Genomic DNA, 22,664 nt, shown 5'->3' on the forward strand with positions numbered 1-22,664 from the left:
TCGTGGCCACGTGCAGAACCCCCGATCGTGTGGAGAAGGCGCAGGACTGTGCAGCCTTCCGGGCCGGGGCTCGCGTCTGCCGGGCGTGCACATCCACCCGGGGTAGCTCCAGGAGAGCTGCGCGCAGCGGCGGCCGGAACCCGACCGGCTAGCCGAGGTCGAGCGTTCGGAGCCCTGGATCCGCGGCTGCAGCCTGGGACGGGCACCTATGACTCATCGGCTCCGCCGGTCACATGGGCAACGTGACCAAAATAAAGTTTCAGTATTTTAAGCCGCTAGAAAAGGGGACAGAGGAGCCCGAGACGGGCGGGAGCGTAGGGCGGCCGCGGGGACGCAGCGCCGGCCGGGGGCGGTGCCCACAGGCCAGGAAGGGGCGGGATCTGCCCGGGGGCGGGGCCTGCCGGGAGGCGCGCCCCTCCCCCGTGCCGGGCAGCGACGCCCGGACAACCGGCCAAGGGGTTCGGGAACGCCGCGAGCCGGCGCGCCTCGGCGCCTCGCAAGCCGCCCCTCAGGACCGCCCCCGCCAGCGCCGCAGGCTGCGGGATCCCGGAGATCCCAGCGCGTCCTCACAGACACCGGGACCCCACGCTCCAGCAGCGGCTTCCCCGGGAACGTCCTTCAGCTCCGGGAGCACGCGGGAAAAGCCCCAGCTCGCCAATGAGCGAGCGCCTTCCTCATGACGGTCGCGCCGGGGGGCGGGGCTTCCCACAGCCGTTCCCCAATTCCGGGAACCCCCTTTGATTGGTCTGCGCGGCTTGGGAAACACTGCAGTGACGCCCAATCAAAACACCACGTCCCGGCCTCGAGGAAATATTCCGTGTCAGCCTCATCCTGATTGGGCCGTGCTTCCTGCTTCTGGCCACTAGGAAGCTTTGTTTAGGTCTTGAGGGCGGGTTTTCCTGGGAGTGGGCGGGTAGGGGGCGTTGGTTCCAGGCCAATCACTTTAGTCGGTGCGGTGATGCTCGGCCAATGAGCTGGGTGGATAGGACGCTCCTCCCGGAGAGTAGTGAGACCCCTGGTGCGGCCCGATTGGCCGCGGCAGCCGTGACTGGCAGATGCACTGCCCAATGGACGCTGTGCGTGGGCCGTGGGGCGGGGCCAGGGCGGGTGCGCGGCGGCGGCGGGGTGGCTGGGCCGGCGGCGGCGGCGGTACGAGGCGCGCGCTCGGGGTCCCGGTCGCGAGGAGGAGGAGGATGTGGCGCGCGGAGGGGAAATGGCTGCCGAAAACAAGCCGGAAGGTGAGAGCCGGAGCGCGAGGGCCCGGGGCTGTCGGGGTGGCGGCGACACGGCGAGCCCGGGGCCGCGCCGGACATCCCGGGCATCGGCGGCGCGGGGCGCGAGCGCGGGGGCGCGGCGGGCGCGGGGAGGGCGCCGGCGGGGTGGGGGGGGCGGAGCGCGGCCGAGTCCTGAGGTGACTCGCGGGCCGGCCGAGCGCGGCGCCCCGCACCCAGCCCCGGGGGCGGCAGGCCGGGGCGGGGGGCGCGCGGGGCGGGGGCCGGGCCCAGCGAGGGGGAGGAGAGCCGCGACGCCTCCCGCACCCGGCCCGGGGCATCCCGCCGTGCCGGCCGGGGCGCGAGGGGGCCGCGGGGCGGAAAGTTTCCCGGGCCGCGGGGGCTCGCGGGCACCGGTGCCGGCGGCCGTAGCGGCGTCAGGGCCGGACGTTCCCCTCCACAGCCCCCCTCGGGCAGCAAGGCGCCTCCTAGCGCCCGCGTGGGGGTGTCCCCGCGCGGGTCCCCGCCAGGGGGCCCCCCTCGTGCCGAGCGCCCCTCGACCGAGGCCCCGGGCGACCCCTCCCCCAGCAGGGCCGGGGGCCTCGCGCGGCCTCCCGGCTCCCCACAGCATGTTCTGCCACTCTTGCCCTTGCACCCTCGCTACCGGGAGGGTGGGGTCTCCACGCTGCCTTGCCCTTTACCTTCCATGACCCCGATCCTCGCCGAGCTCCGAGGGTTCCGTGGGAGCCTGTCCCCTTTTTGAAGGGACTCTCTTGGGGCCGCGGAGCCTCTGCACGCTGGGTTTACCCTTTTTTGCCAGGACAAGGGGACTCCTGCTACCCATGTTCTTCCTCCTCCTCTGCTCTCCCAGTGGCGTGTGGGGCCCTGTGCAGCTCTGAAGTCATTTCTAAATAGGCAGGCAGACACTTCTTCCAGATCTGTACTCTCTCCGTACACTGTCCTGGGTGAGGGTGAGCTCATTTCCTGAACACCCTTCGAGTTGCCCTCTTTCTTGTTGGGAAAACCGGACGCTCCAGTGCTCCTCTGCCCAGCTGTCTGCCTCTCTCTTTGGAGTTCCCTGTCTGGGCCAGGGTGGGCGCCCCAGTAAGATGTAGGGCAGGCAGGACTTCCGATGTGCCTGCCACTTGAGTGAAAAGGGACCTCAGGAATTCCTCCTTTCTCGCAGGAAAACGAGGATCTATTGCTTCCCGTTCAGTCTTGGATCTTAGGGGGCACCCTTTACCAATTAACACTATCCCACTGGGAAAAGGGTCATGTGCCCTTGAATTTGGTGTTCTGATGTCTGTCTTCTTAGCGGTAAGAACCAGACTTTATTCGTCCCACTCTCAAGAAGTCTTTGAATCTTTCTTGGAAATTAGCCCCCCCCCCCTTTTTTTTTTTTGAGGGAACTCATCCTCCTTATGGCTTCTGTTTCCCAGTCAGCCATATTTAGTGAGCCTGTTACCTTGACTTTTTCTAATTTTCTCAAATTGTATTCATGTTGGCTGGGTAAGGAGAAGCCATATGCCTTTCTATCCAGAATAGGGAGCGGAGACACCCTTGTCGCCCACATGCCATTTGAGAAGAGGTAGCTTGTGTGCTCCTTGTTGTACCAGAACCTTCCTTTGGCCCTGCTATGTCTCTAGTGGGATCAAGACATTTCTTTGGATCTTGTACCTTTCAGGCAGAGGAAAAATTTCTCTATTTTTTGCTGTTCTCGTCCTCTTTGGCATCACAGAAATTGTGATGCTCTGCACAGTTGTTGACACATACACACACACACACACACAAACCATTTTGTGCATATGTGCAACATTCTGTACATGCACAGAAGAAGTTAGAAGGGTCAGACGACAGCTCTGTGCTCAGAGTGTGTGGGACCGGCAACATACAAGACTGTATTTATACATACACATCCATATGTGTTATTGGTGACTTCGGGCTTAGAAGAATCCCAGGTGTCATTGATGCATGCCATTTTTCACCACTCCTTCATTTGTCATTTGTATTGTACTGAATAAGCAGAATGCCCCGAGTGCTCACCGCATCTCCTATGTGTGGTGTGCTTGCTGATGAGTGCCCAGACTTCTCCGTTTGGAATCTAGGGACAGCATTCTCAGCTTGATTCTGTGGGGAGTGAAAGTTCTTATCTTGATTTTTTTTTTTTTTTAACTGCAGTGTAAGAGAAAGAGATTTCTTGTGTTTTGGGAAAATGATAGGAAATGGAGAAGAAGCTGCTTCTCCCTGATAGAGCTGGGAACTGATGGCCTCAAGTACGTCCCTTTTGTATTTCAGCCAATGAAGTGAGAGCTGCTGTGAAATTAGGAGAAGAAGGTACCTTTGGAAAAGTGTTTGCCACTTCCTAGGAAGGTGGCAGGGTTTTTCCAGGCTTTTCTCTCTGGGGCGGGTGAGAGCCCAGCAGCTCTGGCTCTGCCCAGGTGCCTCATCTCCCTGTCTCTAGCAGGTCCACTCAGCAGTGAAGGCTTACGTTTTGACTGGCAGTAGTGTGGAGCCTCAGCCTTCATCCAGCTGTATATTGTGTGTTTGTGTTGTCTTGAAGCCCTTTCCTAGCAAGGGAGCGCTCCACCTTGATTTCCCAAGTAAGGAGATATCGCGGTTGGCTCTGGCTTTGCTTTTCAGCACAGTAACATTGCCAGGAAGTTCATCTTTTGGTCTGATTTTCGTGTGTGTGTGTGTGTGTGTGTGTGTGTGTGTATGTGTATGTGTTTTCCATTTTTAGACTTTCTATCCTGTGTCTGTTGTCAGCTAGGGGAGTTGTTTATTTCTAGGGGTGTTAGTGAACCTTGGAAAAATGAAGAGTGTATTTTGGTGTAGACACAGGAGAGGCTCTTCTGTGCCTTTCTCCAGGTCACTGGCTGCCAGTCCAGCAGAGTAACCCACACATGGCCTGTGCAAGGACAGGTGGTGAGGGTCCAGTGGTGGAGCCCGCTTCTCTGAAGTCAGGCTCTTCAGTTGAGCATACTTGTGCTTCTGTATGGTTGCAGATCTGTACAAGCTTTTCTCTTGCATTTGTCAGGTTGCCGTGTTTCTCTTAATCACTTTGCTTTTTTTTCTTTAATCTTTCTGTTCAAACATCACTTCCCCTTCCACTCTTATTCCCCAGCTTTTGGGAAAGGCCAGATGACCCTTTTCTCTTGTCTCCTTGAAGACCTGACTTTCCCTGCTCCATCTTGCCCTTCAGTGGATTCTGCATGTTGACATGTGCACAGCAACCTCTCCTCAAGGTCAGGTTCATTTAGCTTTTCCTTTTCAACAGATAAGAATCACTCTTTCCTGTTCTTGGAGGTGAGTTTATGTTATACTTAGCTATATTTTCATTCTTTCTACTTTACCAGAAATTGTAATACTTTGTCTTTTTGATGCAGGGTCATGTTCTGTAGCTCAGGCTAGCCTAGAGTTTGCTATGTAGAACAACTTGGCCTTGAACTTGGGGATCAGTCCTCCTGCCTCAGCCTTACGGATACTGGAATCACAGGCAAGGATACCATGTCCATCTCAGCCACATTTTTGTTTCCTTAGTTTTCAGGTCCTGGTGGTTTTAATTTCTCCCCCTAAAATGGCCCATTCTAGAGCCAGGAAGGAGTAGTTTACCTCCGTGTTTACTAGTTGTTAGTCCATGTGTTGGTGGGATTTGAATTCTTTCTGCTCTTGAAGTAGTCCTCTGGAGCCCATTCCCTATGTCCTGTGCATTACTTTGGCTCATTCCTTACATCCTGTTGTTTGCAGCTTGGAAAGCGCTGCCTTTGCAGCCTATGGGAACAGCAGGAGAGGGTTCTGCATCCTTAGGCTCCTTCAGTTGTACGCATTGAGTCTTTGGTGGTGTCTTTGTGTCGTTGCTCCGTTACTCAGCTCTTTACTCTGGAGCCCTTTCCTGGGTGTCTGCTAGGTGCAAGCATCTGTGGGGATTCAGTGGCTTTTCCTGAGACCACATTGGATCTTGTTAGCCTTCTGTACGAATGACATTTCAGTCTGTCAGTACTTGACTTTAATAAAGTCTTATATACTTTTTTCTGAACTTTAATATTTTGGATTATAATCATAACAAGAATGTACTTGAGTAGTGTGTATCCTGTGAGGGTGGTGAAGAGGGAGGAAGGTGTACTGGGAGAGGCATTTAGCAGCTTTCCTTACCATCAGACTGTGTGCACATACAAGAAAGAGTCATTCTTACTGTGACTGTCTAGGTGTAACTTTTAGGTCAAACTTCTAGGTAATTTGTTTGGGATGCTTAGTAAACATGAGAACAGGTATCGTGCATGCAACATACTGTCATACATTTTCAAATGAATGTTTTAGGTAAACATTCATTTCTTTCCTGTGGCTCATGCTATCATGCATGAAGCATTGAGCCAGCCACCACTGGGTTTTGCTGTTCAGTTATTTAAATCTAATGCCTAAGTGTGGTGATCACTTCAGGGCCGGAGCCTGATGCAGTCACTGGCTTACTATGTGTCTTTTAATTCTGTATGCTGTTTAATAGAATTGTTATGTGTATTTTTTCTATTCTTTCATCTCTCTCTTTTTTTTTTATAAAGCTTGATTCTTTTTGGGTGCAGGTGAGGTGTATACATCACAATGTTGACATTGATCAAAGTTAATCCAAACTGTTCTCTTCTCCAAAGTTGGGTTTTCTCTCCAGAGCGGCTGTAGAAGCCATTTCTGGAGCCTTCACTCCTTTAGCAACCTTTAGTTGTGGGTGGCTGCACCCTGTGTCCTCACATGGTTTGTTTTGTGGTGACAGGTGATGTGTCCTTTGCATTTTGTGTATGGGTCTTCTTCAATACTGTGTATCCTGTAGAATCATCATACTCTGTTTATTCTGAGTAACTCAGGCTCTGCCTCCTTTCCCCCTCTCTACCTGTAGGGTAGGGAGGTCGCATGGGTTCTCAGTCCCAGCAAGGCGACAGTGGCATTTATAATTGGGGTCCTAGTGAAATGCTGTCCTTCAGGTTTCTGAGCCTCCCCTTGTGGGATTTGGGAATTTGTTTTTGCTGCATATGTCTGGCTTCTTTCTCTCTCTCTGGTTTTATTGCAGTATAACTCTTTGGATACACTTAACAACTCTGCCTCACCTTGCGCTGTGGGGCAGTCTGCTGTATGGGGTGGAGGTAGGGTCTCTAGTTCTGACTCTCTGTCCACCTAGTTTTAGGAAGGAGTGCCTGCCCGCCCACCCTCTCTCTCTCTCCTTTTCTCCCTCTTCCCTTCTCTTTTACTTGAGTTTAGGGTCAAGGCTGCTTCAGGCATAGTCTTATCCTTTTTTATGCCAACATGGTGTAGTGCTCAGCTGTCTTGTGGTTGTGAGCACTGTCATCACAGACGGAGAGGGCCTGCCATCCTGTATCATTTGTCATATATGAGGAAGTGTATATACATTGAACAACAGTCTGAGACTTCTTACTGTTCTCCATAATAAATGTTCTCCATCAGTTAGACCGTATTTTCAGGACCGCTTTCTCTGTTTTGATTATCATTGCTTGTAGAATGTCATGAGTCTCCCCTAAAGACTGGTAATATTTCTTGAGCATTTTTTAAACATCATTATTCCTGACATAAAAAGAAATACTATGCACCCCCGTGCAGAGAGGCCCAGCCAGTCACATTAATCCCCACGTTACAGTCTCTCACTCTTTTAAGAGGAATGCTTTTTATAAGATGGAAGGGTCGAGGTGGTATCTTTTGTTTTACTGGCTCTTGTGTATTCATCCCAGTGTTTTGCTCATTCTTGATAGAGTTTCGTGTTTTCTAAAGGACATAAGTCCTTTGCTCATTCGGAAAAGTGCAGTCACTTTTTCTCCTTTAGATTTAGCTGAGCCTTTCAAGCCTCGAAATGTCCCTCCCTGAAACTGTTCCCAGAGGGTGACTTTGAAGGAGATGTGCTGCCTGGACTGTTGTCTTCCCTCTGCTTTCTGCAGGGCAGGTTTGCACGCACATTGCTATGCCTTGAAAGAAATGCCAAGCATGGGAGTGCTTGGAGACAAAGTAAGTGGCATTACATTTCACTTCCTCATGCCAACCAAAATACCTGTCTTCACTCCTGCCCCAACATCTATAAACAGTCACTGTACCAAAATAATCCCAAACATGGCAGACCATCCCCAAGGCTAATTCTGATTACTCCTGCTGTGAGTTTTGGGCTTGGGCACAATTAGTACCTTTGGGAATGTATTCTAAATGGCATTTTCGCATCCTTTCTAGCAGCCTGACTGTTCAGTATCTTTTCCATTTTTCCTTATCAGTTACCACAAGGTAATACCTGCCAAGGAGCTTATTTTTTTTCTCTTTATTCTACTTAATGGTTTGAAGGAATACAGGCAATGGTTAATTACTCTGTCCTCTTATGAGTTCTGCATATGTTTGAGAATTGGCTGATGACTTCCACGAATGTGCAGGCCAGCCATCACGACTCTTTGCCCATGTACTGCACACTGTTGCTAACCCTAATGTCTGTGAGGATGGATAAGAGGCTTTTCATCTTCCTCAGTGAGATTTGTTTGTGTGGAGCTGTGTGCAGATGCCTCCAGACGCACTCATTCTTCTCATCACCGTCCTTGTCCCTCCATGTCTGTCCTTTGCAAAAAACGTATCGTTCATTCATTCACTTATCTATCTCTCTCTCTACCCACCTACCTACCTACCTACCTATTTATTTAATTTATTTATGATAGTCTCGTGTAGCCCAGGCTGGTCTTGAACACACTGTAGTTGATGATGACCTTAAACTTCTCATTAGCCAACCAGGTTCTGGTATTACAGACATGCGCCTCCATTTTTGGTTTGCAGGTGTTCTTTCAACTGAAAAACACCTTCTGCCCCTTGTTTCTAGTAGTGAAAAATATAGTGTTCTTTCATCAGGGCTGGTTGAGACTGCCAAGAATTATTTCTGAAGGCATGTGAGTTACCAGGAATTTCTACTGAACAGTCTGTGTGTCCCTTCGGTTTTTGAGGCAGTTGGAAGTGATAAGAAAGTGTTACGAAGTATGAGAGCATAGACAACACAAAGCTATGAGGGTGATATAATCAGCCGTTAATGATGAAGATAGCCTTAAGGTTACACTAGCAATGGGATGCCTGTTTCCACCACAAAGTTGTTGATGGCCTTTGTTATCTTAAACTGTTTCTGTCCCTTCTTTTAGAAAGTACTTGAGATAAAATAGAGTTTTTAGTGAAGAGACTGTGAAGTTTGGTGGAAGTTCCACAGAATGGAACATTTCAAAACTAGATTCGAGATAAGAATTTTTATTTCGAATCCACAAGGGGGTAGTGGTGTTCTATCAAAGGTACTTGTGGAAGTTGAGCTGATCGCCAGCATTCCAGATCTGTAGATAAAACCGGCGTGTTTGCATTTTAACTTAATAAGATCTCCTTTTCAAAATGTTTATTGGCAGAATTGTTTATTGCTTAAATTAAAAAAAAAATCCATTTTGGTGAATGGCTATTTTAAGCTGTGCAAATGGTTATTTGCACCATAATGCAAATAGTGAGCCTGTCCTTGTAATCCTGTGTTTGGAGAGGTCACGAAGGCTCTGAGGCCACTGCTGTTTTCTAGGGATGTAATAATCTTAACATTAGGAATCTAGAATTGATGGGTTAAGTGTCTTGAATAGAAGGATTTTAGATAATTGTGTCTAAACTTTACAGTTTTTTATTTCTTAGTGTTTCTGTTCTGCCAAAAGTTGAAAAATGTGTACAATCTTACTACTAGCTGCTTTAATAGTTCTGAATGAATCAACATTTTCTGATAATAGTTTATATTGCATCACTACATAAAAGCATCCTTCTCCTAACATAAAAATCTAAGTTGTTCTGCAGGCCTGAGAGTCTTACCTATATGTTTAGAATTCTACTGTGAGGTGTAGTGAGGCTGAGCTGGCCAGTCTGTTATTGTTGCTGTCTGTGCTCTTTGTAAGTGTAGGACACATGGTGGGAGGAAGCTTTTTAAAGGTTTATTTTATTATTTGTGTGTGTGTTTGTGTATGTGTGTGCATGCCTGTATATACATATAGGTGCCCCCAGAGGCAGAAGAGCTGTGAGCTGCCCAATGTGGGTGCAGGGAACCCAACTCTGGTCCTCTGAAGAGCAGCAAGTGCTCTCAGCTGCTCGGTCATCTCTAGCTCCAAGGGAGAAAAAGTTTTATGATGTACACTCATCCCCTAAGTCTTTATAAAGTACATGTATTAACTCTAATACTTGAAATAGTTGGTTAATTCATGATCTGTGCCTGTTTGTGCCTCATGCGAGAGTAATGGTAAAAAGAGTTTTTCTGTTGTCCGCTTTCTTCATTCTGAGCAGGGAGGGCCTGTTTCATGTCCCTACTTCACTAAGTGACTGGTGATTTAACATCCCTGAAGATAGATGCACATTTTCTTGTGTTCTCCAATGCTGAGACCTGAGCTATGACGTCAGCATTTTCATTCATGAATTTTGTGCTTCCATTTGTTGTTGTTGTTTTGTATTCTTGAACTGGCATATGCACAGATCAGTTTACCACCGGGCAGTGAGTTCATAAGTCAACCATAAGATAAAAACAAAATGAGACAGCTCAGTTCCAAAAGTGCCGTAGTTGCTCCTGCTGGTCTGCAGCAGCTCAGTTTGGGCAAGGTTGCTGGCTGGACAGCTTGCGAGCTAACGCAGCACTTGTAATTAGCTCATCTTTCTATTGAGCTGTGCTGTGAGCATATTGTTACAAAATCTTTGTTTTTGCTAGGAGTTTAGAGTGCTATGCTGTGTTTCCTTTGTTGCAAAGGGTCTTTGTTTTATCATTTGTTGGATGGGAAGACTCCATCTCAAAGAGGTCAGGCGCGGGGTCAGGCCAGGTTACTGCAGAATTCACTTGGGCTACTGTGAGCATTTGCTTACTCGTGAAATAGTCCAAGTAGCTTGATTATTTTATAGTGTTAACAGTTTTGCTTTTGATACGCTGTTGTTGTGGAAGGCATAGCAGCCCTTGAATTAGAGTCAGATTTCATTTCTCTGGATTGTACTCATGTAGCTGTGGACTGTAGCTTCTCCTCTAGGGAGGTTGCTGTTTGTGATTTAACCCAGGGAAGAGTCTTGAAGAACTCAGTATAAGACCCAGTCTTACTTGAGTTTTCCTTTACAGGGCCAAGGTGGAGGCTGGGCTTCTGGCTTCTGGTGTCTTTTAATCCTATGGTTGATGAATGGTTAGCTGTAAACAAGTTAATTTTCTTTGCTTTCTTGGGGGCTTCACTGACTTTCTGAATATTTAATTGGCAAGGACATTTAGAAATAGCATATGTTACTTTTGGGCAGTATCATTTTCGCTCAGTTCATGATGATAGAACTGTAGTCATCTCTGTTGATACTCACCTTTTTCTTAAACGTGTGTGCATGCATGTGCACTAGGGAATAAACTAGGGCTTTGCCAATGTATCTTACTCTGTATTTTTTTTAAATTAAACTTTATTTTGTGTTTATTTTGTATGTTTATGTGTAAGCCCTGTTTATAGCTCAACTCTTTAGAAATCCTATAGAAATACACAGTTTTGAAAATGGCAAAGTTTTACCATTAAATATTCCTTTTTTGGGCCAGCAAGATGACTTAGTGAATAAGGACACTTGCCACCAAGCTGCCCACATGGTAGAAAGAGAAATGACTTCAGCAAGTTGTGCTTAGGCTTCCCACGGCTCCCCACCATATAAATAAAAAGCTTAAATACAGAATTAGTACATGTGGAAATCAGAAGTGTGGTGTGGTGCTTTCTAGCTCTTTGAGACAGTTCTCTCGGTCAGCCTGGGGCTCGCTGACGGAATGGCAGGTCGAAGGCCCCAGGGGTCCACCTGTGTCTCCCTCCCAGTGGTGGGAGTGTACGGTGCACCCCGTTTTTACAGGGGTGCAAAAGCACTTTACTGACTGAGTTGTCTACCCCTGGGGGCAGCATTTTAAGCCATGTGACAACTCATAGGTACATTTTCTTGTATCTTTAGGCAGAGCTGGAGCTTCATGTGCCTTTGAGTTGTCTGATAGCAACAGATGAGTGACTTTTCTGTGAGCTAGTTTTTTTTTTTTTTGGATGTACTAAGAGGGGAATCTGAAGGCATGATAATTGTTATTTTTTTCTAAAAGTTAAATGGTTTTGATGTTATTTCAGTATGATTTGCAATTATGGAACTGTGATATTTATTTATATGTACATATGATTGTATGTGTATAGATGGTATATATAAAAATTAAATTATATGGATCTAAGTTTTCTTCTTGAAGTGCTGGGAGTAGAAAGCAGGGCTTTGTGGCCTCTAACAAATGCCCTACCACTCAACTATTTGCAATGTTGAAGACTAATTTATTTAAAATTTGTTTTTAATTTTTACAAAGTTTGTTTTCATGTGCTTTGGTGTTTTTCCTGTGTGTGTTTGTACCGCTCCTGTGCATTGGGTCCCTGGAACTGGAGTTATGCAGAGTTGGGAACACCATGCAGGTGTTGGGAATCAAACCTGGGTCCTCTGGAAAAGCAGCCGGTGCTCTTACCCCATCTCTAAATCCCTAGGGATTTATTTTTAAAGTTACGTTTTAAATTATGTGTATGTGTATGTGTATGTGTTCACGAGAGTGAGTGACATGCCTTTGGAGGTCCAAAGAGGGTGTTTAAAGCTGCTGGAGTTGGGGTTACAGGTAGTTGTGAGTTACTGACATGGGTCCTGGGACCTGAAGTCTAAGTCCTGGAAGAATAGTATGTGCTCTTAACTGCCGAGCCTTCTCTCAGCCCAGGGCTGGTTTATTTGTCTTTTCCCCAAGCATTATATGGTGGGGAGAGGCATGGAGATGAGGGGCCAACTCCCTGGAGTCGTTGTTTTCCACCATGAGGAGTTCAGGGATCTACCTCAGGTCCAGCAGGCACGGTGGCAAGTGCTTTATTGAAAGCTAAGGTATCTCGGGACCCCAAGAAAGGATTGTTTAATGGTAAGATTTGCTAATTTTAAAAACTATGTACCTCGGTAGGATTTCTGAAAAGTTGGGGGCTGCAGTGACCAGGTTTTAGATGTTGGTGTCTTGGTGTTGGCGTTGTCATTCTTGTCTTACTCTGAATCAAGAAGTGATAGGCTGATCTTCTGGCCATAAGGCCCAGACTTTTAACAACCCCCCTTTTGTTCCTGGGTAGTGCTCTCCTTCCCCTTAGTAGAGGGGCTGACACTAAGAGGCCCCACTAGCAGGAGGCTGCTGCTGACTTTGATGCTACTTTTGGGATTAGGAGGTAGAAGCCTCTCTGGCCTCTTTAGCTCTTGTCCTTATCAGACAGTTTTCATCTGTCCATCCATCCATTTATCCATCTTTCCTTCCTTACTTTCGTCCATCCACTCATTACTTTTGACTGTGGCTCTTCTTTTCATCTCGTCTTTCCCAGACCTCAGCTCTGTGGCATGAAGTAGTTGGTAATGATTGTGAGGAGACTGTCCCGATGGATAAAGAGCTGTCCTAGAAATGACTTCTGAAAGTTCTACCCATTCTTTTTTATGATAAGAAAGTGAAGGTAGATATATGCAGTTAAGTTTGCAGCTTCCTTGCTGATACAAGGTTGCTCTGTCGAACCTTTTTTTTTTCCCCTTTTGAAGCTTTTAAACCAGGTCAAAATAAATATATAGGCTCAAACCAAGAAAGGGGGATTTGAAGTATAGCCTCTGAGGTGCTTCCCTTATGCTTGCTGTACATAGAAATCCCCCCTTCTGTTTATCACACTGTATTTATATTAGAGAAAGTAAAAAGATTGTTAAGGTTTTTAATGAAGATGTCCAACATGGAAACAGTCTTCTTAGGTATTCTTTGTGGTGGATTTAAAGCCTTTATGCAGGTATGGATGAAGGTTTACAGGTTTGGAAAATAGATTTATGATATGTGACTGCAGTTGAAAAAGTATTATTTGCTGACCCCAATCATCTATGTTCAAGATAGTATTTATATTCATTTAACTATATTTTTTTGGAGTTAATTAATATAAGTGTTATTAAAATATATTGACTGCCAGTAATTCAGTGAATACAGACTCTTCCTATGAAACTGGTGGGTTAGGTTGTTGCCGTGGTCTGTTGCAATCAGTAGTATAGTAAGCATTTTTTACCTGGACACAGTCCCTGTACCAGGCTGTACCAGTTTGAGCATTTCGGGAGGTCTTGAACATAATTCACTTTTTGGGTTTTTGTACTTAGAGATACAGGGAGACAAGTTCAAGTTCCTGGTATTCTTGTAAATATTCCTTGCCTTGTCCTTCCCATCTTTGCTGTTATGAAATATGCTGGCTTGAGCTGTTTGCTTTGACAAAGCTTCAGTGGAGGTTTCTTCCTCATTTAGTTTTATTGATGAAAGCTGTTGTGCTAAAAAGAAAGCTAGCAAGGTGGTGAGTGGGTACTCAGAGCTTTTGAAGTACTTGTCTTTCTCCTTAGGGGTCCTCCAGAAATTGATCATATAGTTTACTTGCCCAGAATTTACTGCAGGCATTTTGGGTGGGAAGAGACAGCCGTTCCCTGTACCAGACACGTTATTTTAAGTGTGAGACGTTTCTGCTTGTGCAAGTGCCCTTTGATGCAAGTATAGTGATGAGGTGACCTCTTGGCTTGCCCAGACACCGTGGCAGCTTTTGTCTGTCCTCTTGGTATTTGTAGCTCTCTGGCCTTGGTGGTAATGCCATAACATTACCTGCTCCGGTGCTTCAGTTGAGGTGACTGCTCTCTGCTATCTTCTGCATATTTGGCCAGTCCTGCCCTGCAGAGGTTCCTTGCTCTGGCCATTAGATGAAGGAACAGTAGTAGAACTGTTGGTTCAGTAAAATAAGAACTCGTCTCTTGAGTGTTTAAAGTAAGCAGTGATAATGGTGCACAGCGCACATGTACTCGCTGCCACTACATTGTGTGTCCAGAAACGGTTGCTAAATTGTGTATTGGGTACATTTTAGCACCATTTAAAGAAGAGAAAGCTATGGGATGTCTCATTCTGTTTATTTATTTATTATTTTTACATTATTTTGTGTGCATGTGTGCTTGTGTGCCTGCACGCCAGAAGAGGACACAAGATCTCATTATAGATGGTTGTGAGCCACCATGTGGTTGCTGGGAATTGAACTCAGGACCTTTGGAAGAGCAGCCAGGGCTCTTAACCTCTGAACCATCTCTCCAGCCCCGATGTCTCATTCTTAAAGCCTGTAAGGCATTCTAGGCTAACTGGCCAGGCCTATACTAGCCATACACAGTGAAGTCTTGTCTCAAAAACAGTTAGTGCAGTTTGGGTTGCAATAGACCAGCCACGTAGGCAGGCTAAGTGGGAGCAGTTGTAGTACTGCTTCTGGGACAGAGAGTGACTGTCCCTGGTGTGTCTTTGCCGGAAGTTTTCTCTAGAGACACTTTGGGCTGAACTGGGATTTCATTTTCCATGTCAAGGTTCCTGTCTCTTCTGTTGTCTTTTATTTTTTTCTAGCAAGTGGGCTTTCTTCGTTTCTTAGCTAAGGTAACAGGCAGGTTTGTCTGCTGTAGCCACCAGTCATGCCTTATGATGTCTTGACTCTAGTTTAGTGCCCACAATTATCTGACTTCACCTTTGATGGCTCAGTAGGTACAGAAATATTCAAGATAGAATTGGACTGAACTCTGTTTTGTGTCCATATGCTAGGGTTTTGGTCCAGGATAAGTGGCCTGCTGATTGTATGGAAGGGTTAAGTACAGAAGAGATTGTGAAAAGGGACTGTGACATTGTAGCAGGGGTCATGACACCTTAAACTGGCTCCATCAAGCTGTATGGAAGGAAGATAACTGTGGCCTGACTACCTGAGTTTGAGCCTCTGAACCCACATGGTAAAAAGAGAACTGATGAAGTCGTTTTGGTCAGTCATCCTTGCTGTATGAGAAATAAATCTCTTGTGGGTCTTGTTACTATCCAGAGCTTGTGATTTGGCTGTGTAAAGTGGGACAGCCAGGATGCAGTGATTTGTGTAGGCTCTTTGCCCTATGGGCATTCTCAGGTGTGTCAAGTGTTTTTTGGCAGTGGGTGTCCCTGTCAGCTGAGATCTCTTGGTTCAGATCTTTGGGCGGGCTTCATTTCCTTTACCCTAGTTGTGGACCATCAGCTTAGCAGTTGCAGCTTAGCATGTCTTTAGGTGAACATGGAAGACGTGTGCTAGAGAGAGGCCAGCAGGTAAGAGTGCTTTCTGGTATTGCTCTTGCAGAGCCCCAGAGTAGGTGGCTCACAACTGCCTGCAACACCAGCTCTCGGGAGTTGATGCAGGCGGCTGCACACATGTGTATGTACCTACATGCACACACACCATATAGACATGTAATTTAAAATAATAAAAATAAATTCTAAAACAGTGCCCTGAGAATGGGTTTGGGAGGAAGAACCCAGATGTGTTCACGCCTGTAGCACCTCTGTGCGCCTTGTTGCACCTTTCCTTCACTTCTCTCTGTCCCTAAGCTCTTGTCTTCATGAGCTCTCGGAATTATAGAAAGCAAGCTGAAGACTAGAAATGGACAGTTTGGAAGACTGTAAAGGGGGGAGAGCCTGTGAACTTTCTGTACCTACAGGGGTTTAGCAATTGATGTTTCACAGTGATGATCTTGAGTAGATCTGATGCAGGAAACACTGCTCAGTATTGTGCTCTGCTTAACAAAAGATGGAAGTGTGAGGAGTTTCACAAGTTAAAAGGAATTGATTCTTTGTGTGTGTTTAGATACAGTCTCAAGGAACTGAGGCTGACCTAAACTCTGAATGTAGCTGAGGCTGGCCATGAACTCCTGATCCTCCTGCCTCTGCTTCTCAAGTGCTGGGATTATAAATGATTATAATGATTGTTTTTTAAAAGATAATCTTATTAAAATAGAATTCAGAAATCATCACCTAGACCCTATGACTATTTTGTTCTTTGGTATGCTAACAGTTATGCAGCTGTCTCCATTGTATAAGTCTACAACATTCTCATCTCTCCAGAAAGAAAATCTGCTGAAATCAAATCACACTACATACATATGTGGAATTATCATAATGAACTTGAGTTCTTTCCTCTCTCCCCTCCATCCTCTACCCCTGACAGGGTTTTTCTGTATAGCCTTGGCTGGCCTTGACTCACTTTTTAGACCTGGCTCGCGTCAAACTCTTAGAGATCTGCCTGCCTCTGCCTCTCTGAGTGCTGGGATTACAGGTGTGAGCCGCTGTGCCTGGATGAAATTGAGTATTTTGTACAATTAATACACACACAAAAAATTGTATGTTTTAGAAGGCATTGTGGAATTCTTTCCTGTACTTGGGCAATTACTAACCTGCCTCCTGTCTTGATGCACACTCAGTATTGTGTTGTGTGGCTGTTGAGTTTCTGTTGGGATGGTACTCGGAAATTCATGTCACTGTACTCCTTTTCTGGGTGCCAAATCCCTGTAAGTATCTGCCACATCATGAATATCCATTCACCAGTCAGTGAGGTTGTCTTTCCTGTTAGTAAAACGCTGCTGTGAATTTCAAAGAAGTTTTATAATCAGCATGATTTTTGTTCTCTTGAGTAACATGCGGAAGGTAGAAATGTTGTCTTATAGTTTACTCAGTTTACTCTGATTCTTCTGCGAGGTGGCTGCTCTGCATAGTGCTCCCACCAGCAGGGCTGAGGGTTCCAATTCCTGCCCTTGCTAATTAATACTTGCTACTGTCCATCTTTGTTATTTCTGCTGTTCTTATAGATGGAAAGTTGGCAGTCAATTGTAGTTTTAATTTTCATTTCTCTGATGACTGATGATGGTGTCTGTTCATAGGCTTATTGTTGTGTGTGTCTGCCTGATTCATTTCTATTTTTGTACAGTCAGTTTTTTTCCTGCTGAATTGTGAGAGTTCTTTCTACAATCAGTTTGTAATCAGACCTTTTCTTTTATTTTATGGGCTGTCTTTTGAAGCATAAAGTGTTGCAATTTAATGAGTTGGTACCTGTCAGTTTGTGTCACATTTAAGCCATGGCCTCATCCAAAGTCAGAAAACCCCATGCCCATCCTTTCTTCTAAGTTTATAGCTTGAGCTCTTGTGTTTAGATCTATGATGCATTTTTGTGTAAATTTTCTTTGTGGTGTGAGGTAGACTTCTGTTCTTATGTGGTGTGCAGGTGTTGAAAAACACTGTTCTTTCCTCATTGAAGTGTCTTACTTGTTGAAAGTGGCGTTACTGTCAATGTGAAGGTTTTTTTGAGCGTCAGCACTCACTGGGTCTCTCTGCACACGTAGATTCTGCCATCACCATGGGCATCATCTCTTCCTGGAGCTTTGTAATATAGTGGTGTTTGTTTTGTTTTCAGGCTGGCCTCACACTTGTTGCAGTGCTACTGCTTTAGCATCCTGAGTTTGCAAGCCTGTGAGGCCCTCCAGCTGTGCTTTTTTTTTTTTTTTTTTTTAGGATTTCTTTGGTTATAATACATTCCTTGTGTTTATTTGAATATTAGAATCAACTTGCCAGTTTCTACAGAAAATGCAATTGAGATTATGTTAAATCTGTATCTATCTTAGGAGTTAAAGTCCTCCTAATGTATCTGCCTATATGCTTAGTAACTCCTCCTTAGCTCAAGAAGTTGTGCACCTTAAAAGCACAACTCACTGCCTGCACTTATCAAGGCAGTGAGCTGACTTGATAGAACACTGACATTCATGGGTAGGCTGCAGCTAGACCCTGCAGGGTATGAGACAGCAAGCAGCTATGTTACAGCCTGTACATGCTTATGTGTACATGCTTCCTTTGATGTGAAAGTTTGCTGATAGTTTGTCTCTGTAGCAAAAAAATTGGCATGCTGGTTAATACACATTTTGGTTAATAAAGAATCAGCACATTGTTATTCATGTGTGTGTGGTATATGTGTGAATATGTATACATGTAATTATTGGAGGTGGAACCTGTGGCATTGACATATATGTAGTTGTTGGAGGCAGAAGATATTCTAGTATTTACCGTGGAGCATCCGTTACTGAGTTTTTGAGTCAGGCCATTTACTCAGCAGATAATAACAGTGTCTGTGTAAAGCTCAGAAAAGGGCAGACTCAGTCTCTTCCTGTCTTCATGGAGCAAATGGGGGGTGGTGGGAGCAAGGGAGGGGACTGACATTAGTTGGGATGTCATGTGAACTACAGGTGGTGTTCAGTGCTCTCAAGGCAGATGTAATATTGGATAAAGGCTAACTGAGAGGGTGGAGGCTCACCAAGGAAAGAGTTACAGACAGAGCTCCAGGTGACCAGGTGGGCACATTGTATAGATGTTGGGTTACATTCTCACCCTGAAACTTTAAATTTTTATTTTTGTTTTCAGAAGAGTAGTAGAATTGATTGGATAGTTAGTTCTCCTCTAAGGTGCTAGTAAGGGCTCTTTGGCTCCAGTTACACACAGTCTGGCTGCACACACACCATGTTGAAGTTTTCAGAGTCTGACTGTGTGTGGGATCTGTACTTCCTCGTGGTTGTAGGCAAGGCACAAATCTGTTTTTGACCTAGCAGGTGTACTTCCTCCAGGCCTACAGCTCACATGTGCTTGATAGCTCTACCTGTCTTATCTCTGTGTTTCAGTTTGGATGAGACTTCTACAAGCCTCCTTGGCCTCTCTGTCCAGATTGGGTCAGGTATCAGCATGCGACAGCACTCTGCTCTCTGTTCACAGTCTTGGGGTTGCTTGCTCACTCTTCTTTTTCCTCAGTGATGCTACACGTTCCTAGAGGTTGGGCATGAGTATCTGGGCATCATTTGGTTGAGAAGTGAGCCAATGAGTAAATAGGATGTGATCAGTACCCAGAGAAAATCATGCTTGACAAGAACTCTTCGTAGTGTTTGGTTGAAGAAAGAGCTAGAAGACTTGAGTGTACACACATAGCCCTCTGAGTGAGCAAATGTATTTTTGTAGTAGAGTGTAGGCCTTGATAGAAAGTGCCTCTTAGATTGTGAGCCATATCTACTGGCAGCTTGGTGAGGCCCAAGTGAGAAGTGAGTATAAGAGAAAGATGATGCAAAAGTATGTGCACATAGAGTCACATTGGAAACGTGGGGGCAATGTTTAAGAGTCATTCGTGGCACTGTCAGATAGCAGGAGGACCCTCAGGTTGAAGTGCTTGGCTGACAGTCTTTTTGGCACAGGGCAAAATGGAAAATGGTTAGCTCATCTGGAGGGTTCTTGGGGCCTTGCTGGACTGGGCTCAGTGCCGTGTCCTTTCGTTCAAGGCAGTAGCAGTGCCTTTGGTTGGATAGAGTGAATAGTTGCAAAAGAATTAGGAAAACTCTGTAGTGCTTGAGTTTGCTGTGGGGGAAGAGAAGGTACTTGAGGGTAGAAAGGGGAAGAGGATATGGCCAGAGAGGCAGCTGAACAGGATACTACCATATGAGGCTTGGGAGTGGGTCAGGGTTGTCATGCAGCTGTCAGAGCAGAGCAAATAGAGAAATAGAGATAGGTCGTTGATTCTTTCAAGAATTCTAGTGGTGGGCTGGAGAGATGCTTCAGTAGTTAAGAGCATTGGCTGCTCTTGCAGAGGACCCAGGTTTGATTCTTAGCACCCAGATAGCAGGTCACAGCCTTCTGAAATGTCAGTTCCAGGGATCCAACACCCTTTCCAGCTTCTGCGTAAACCAGGCACATAAGTGGTGCATAGACACACTTGAGGGCAGAACACTTATACACATTAAAAAAAATAAATTTTGGTGCTATATGTGGATTATTGAAGAAACTGATAGTGCTAGTTTAAGGAAAGAAACAAAAATGGGGCAGCTGTGCTTGTTGGGCTGTCTGTTGAAGCTGTAAAACTTGAGGGGCCTGGCTAACCTCTGCTGAGGGCTCGTGAAAAATACCATTTCAGTGTTAGTCCGGGCTGGGCTCTCAAGTGAAGGTTCAGCTGGACCAAGAATTGGCTTCCAAGCTCCCAGGGTCATCTGAGGATTCACGCAGTGGGAGGCTACCCTCAATTTCTGTTAATGAGCCTCTCCCACTTGGCATTTTTTTTTTATCAGTAAGTTAATATCTGGGTAACAAGATGATAGAAGTCCCATCCGTCTCACCTAGGAAATGGAACCTTTACTGGTTTGCAGCAAGTGTGCACCCACACTCAAGGCTTGAGGGTGTACGAAGATGCGAACATCAGGATTGGGGCCGTCATGAAGGTCACTTCCCACAGTAGGGAGGGAGGGAGGGTGACTAGGAGATATTAGGGCAGGGCTTCAAGTGGAGGCTGCAGTATGGTAGGATGGAGCTTGCAGTGATGAGCATTATGGGAGAGCTGTTACAGGTGAAGTTAAGATGTGGCCATGTGGTGATGCTTTTCTGTATCCTGTATCACCAGCATACATAGGTCACTTTTCCTGTCATTAACATTACTGTCTTGTAACTGGCCCTGATGAGAGTTGCCCTTGTTGAAAGTAGACTTGTTTACCTGAGGTTCCTGGCCAGTGCAGGTTTCTCCCCCTCCTGTATCAGGGTGCTGTTGAGACTGAAATGAGTCAGTCCATTTAGATGTATTTTATATGTTAAATGAAGGGACAGTACTGCTCTTTGATAAATGTTGAATGCATGGAATTTATGGCATCTTCTTTGCTCACTTGGGTTTCATTGTGATGGACATAGGTTACAGAACTGGACTGTGTTTAATACTGTGCTATTTTGGGGCTTTGTGAGTAGTGCATTTGCTTTTGTGGTAGATGAGCCCAAGCTGCTGTACCTTTCCGAGCCCTGTGTTCAGTTTTTATTGCTTTAAAAAACAAACAAAACCTGTCCCTGCCGTCCCTGCGCTCTTGCTCCTGCTGGTGTGTGCGGTTTTTGCACTGTTTCTTGTGATTTGCTGCCTCTGATCTTCCCTGGGCTTGGCAGTCTGGTAATTAAGTGTGTTAGGAGTAGTTTGATGGTAGCCATGCTCAGGATGTGGGTTGAGAGCCGCTGTTCTCAGTAAAGTAGGTGAGGCGATGTGCACTGACTCTGTAAAAGCCTGTCTTGGCTTTCCAGTGTGCCTTGGCTTCCTTCCTTGCTCTTCTGTGTTCTTCATGTTGAGGTGTGCTTCCACACCTGCACTGGTTGGAGCAGGCATGTCTGCCATTGTCTTGTCCTTTGCCTCATTGCTTTTGTGGAAACCCTGTCTTTCCCTCCCTTAGCTTTGTTGGGGGCTGTAATGATAGGTTATGGGTGGTTATAAGTTATGGATATGTTCATGAGCCAGAAAATGCCTGAGAAGTTCCGAAGATCTTTAGACAGGTCAGCACTGAGGCATGCTTTGCATTAATTAGCCTGTTCACTTTTCCTGCTCCAACTATGGGAGCTTCCCTAGTGGGGCAGCATTCCCAAGTTCCTGTGGAGGCTAGGAGCCTGTCTCCCTGACCAGTGATCCTGGTCAAGTGCTCAGACTTGCTCTCATCCTTTTTCTAGAAAGTCCATAATGTCTGCTACTACTACCTGTAAGAATAAATTAAGATTTGTAGTGTGAGATGACACTGTGACATGATGAGGTGTTACATGGTGTCTTACTTAGGGGCCGTCTTGCTGCAGTAAAACTGTGACCAGGAAACAAGTTGGGGTGGAAAGGTTTATTTGAACTTACACTTCCACATCGCTGGTCATCACCAAAGGAAGTCAGGACAGGAACTCAAGCAAGGCAGGGACCTGGAGGCAGGAGCTGAGCCAGAGGACAGGGAAGGTGCTGCTTATTGGATTACTTCCAACACTTGCCAGCCTGCTTTGTGTGTGTATGTGCATCTATATATGTACTTAATCCAGGACCACCAGTCTAGGGATGGCAGCGCCCTTGATGGCCTGGGCCTTTCATCATTGATCACTGATTGGGAAAATGCCTTAGGCTGGATCTCGTGGCAGCCTTTCCTCAACTGAGGCTCCTTCCTCCCTGATGACTCCAGCTTGGGTCAGATAGACACAAAACCAGCCAGAGCAACTGACTCCTTGTCAACTTGACACACAAACACAGCACTGTTAAGCCACAGCCCTTCCTTTCTTACTTATCCCCAAGATCTCACATTAAAAACATAAATAACTTGAAAAGTCCCACAGTCTTTACAAATTAAAACACATTAAAATTTCAGACCCTTTAAAACATCCAATTTCTTTTAGAAATCCAAAGTCTTTTAAAATTCAGTCTCTCAATTGTGGGCCCCAGTAAAATAAAAAACTAAATCAGATACCTTCTTACTTCAAGAGGGAAAAATCAGGGCACAGTCACAGTCAAATCAAAACAAAATCAGACTCCAACTATTCAGTGTCTGGGATTGACTTACAATCTTCTGGACTCCTTCGAAGTGCTTGGGTCACTTCTCCAGCGCTGCCCTCTGCAGCACACACAGCTTGTCTTCTAGGCTCCAGTGGTCTCCACTCCACCGCTGCTGCTCTTCTTGGTGTTCATCCCTTGGCACTGGCATCTCCATAACACTGGGGTCTTCTGCTGCAACTGTGCTGCGCTTTCACCAATAGCCTCTCCTGGGACCCCTTCATTCCTGAGCCTT

The 22,664-nt window shown here is 46.1% G+C and overlaps 1 protein-coding gene across 30 annotated transcripts in view; it reads left to right on the top strand.

Annotated features, from left to right (window-relative positions):
- Positions 1 to 1,094: 1,094 nt before the first annotated feature.
- Positions 1,095 to 22,664, top strand: part of Camta1 (calmodulin binding transcription activator 1) — a 792,350-nt gene continuing 770,780 nt past the window's right edge. For 29 of the 30 annotated variants that reach the window (XR_009590436.1, XR_009590434.1, XR_009590435.1 and 26 more), the window contains exon 1: positions 1,098 to 1,238. Coding sequence is in view for 15 of the 30 variants with exons in the window: in XM_060378998.1 (XP_060234981.1) it covers positions 1,194 to 1,238 (45 nt within the window). In the remaining 15 variants the exon portion in view is untranslated. Of the gene's footprint in view, positions 1,239 to 22,664 lie in introns of all 30 variants that reach the window. The other variant, XM_060379005.1, reaches the window with a different exon arrangement.

The sequence above is a fragment of the Meriones unguiculatus genome, chromosome 3 (assembly GCF_030254825.1).
Source record: "Meriones unguiculatus strain TT.TT164.6M chromosome 3, Bangor_MerUng_6.1, whole genome shotgun sequence".
NCBI lineage: Eukaryota > Metazoa > Chordata > Mammalia > Rodentia > Muridae > Meriones > Meriones unguiculatus.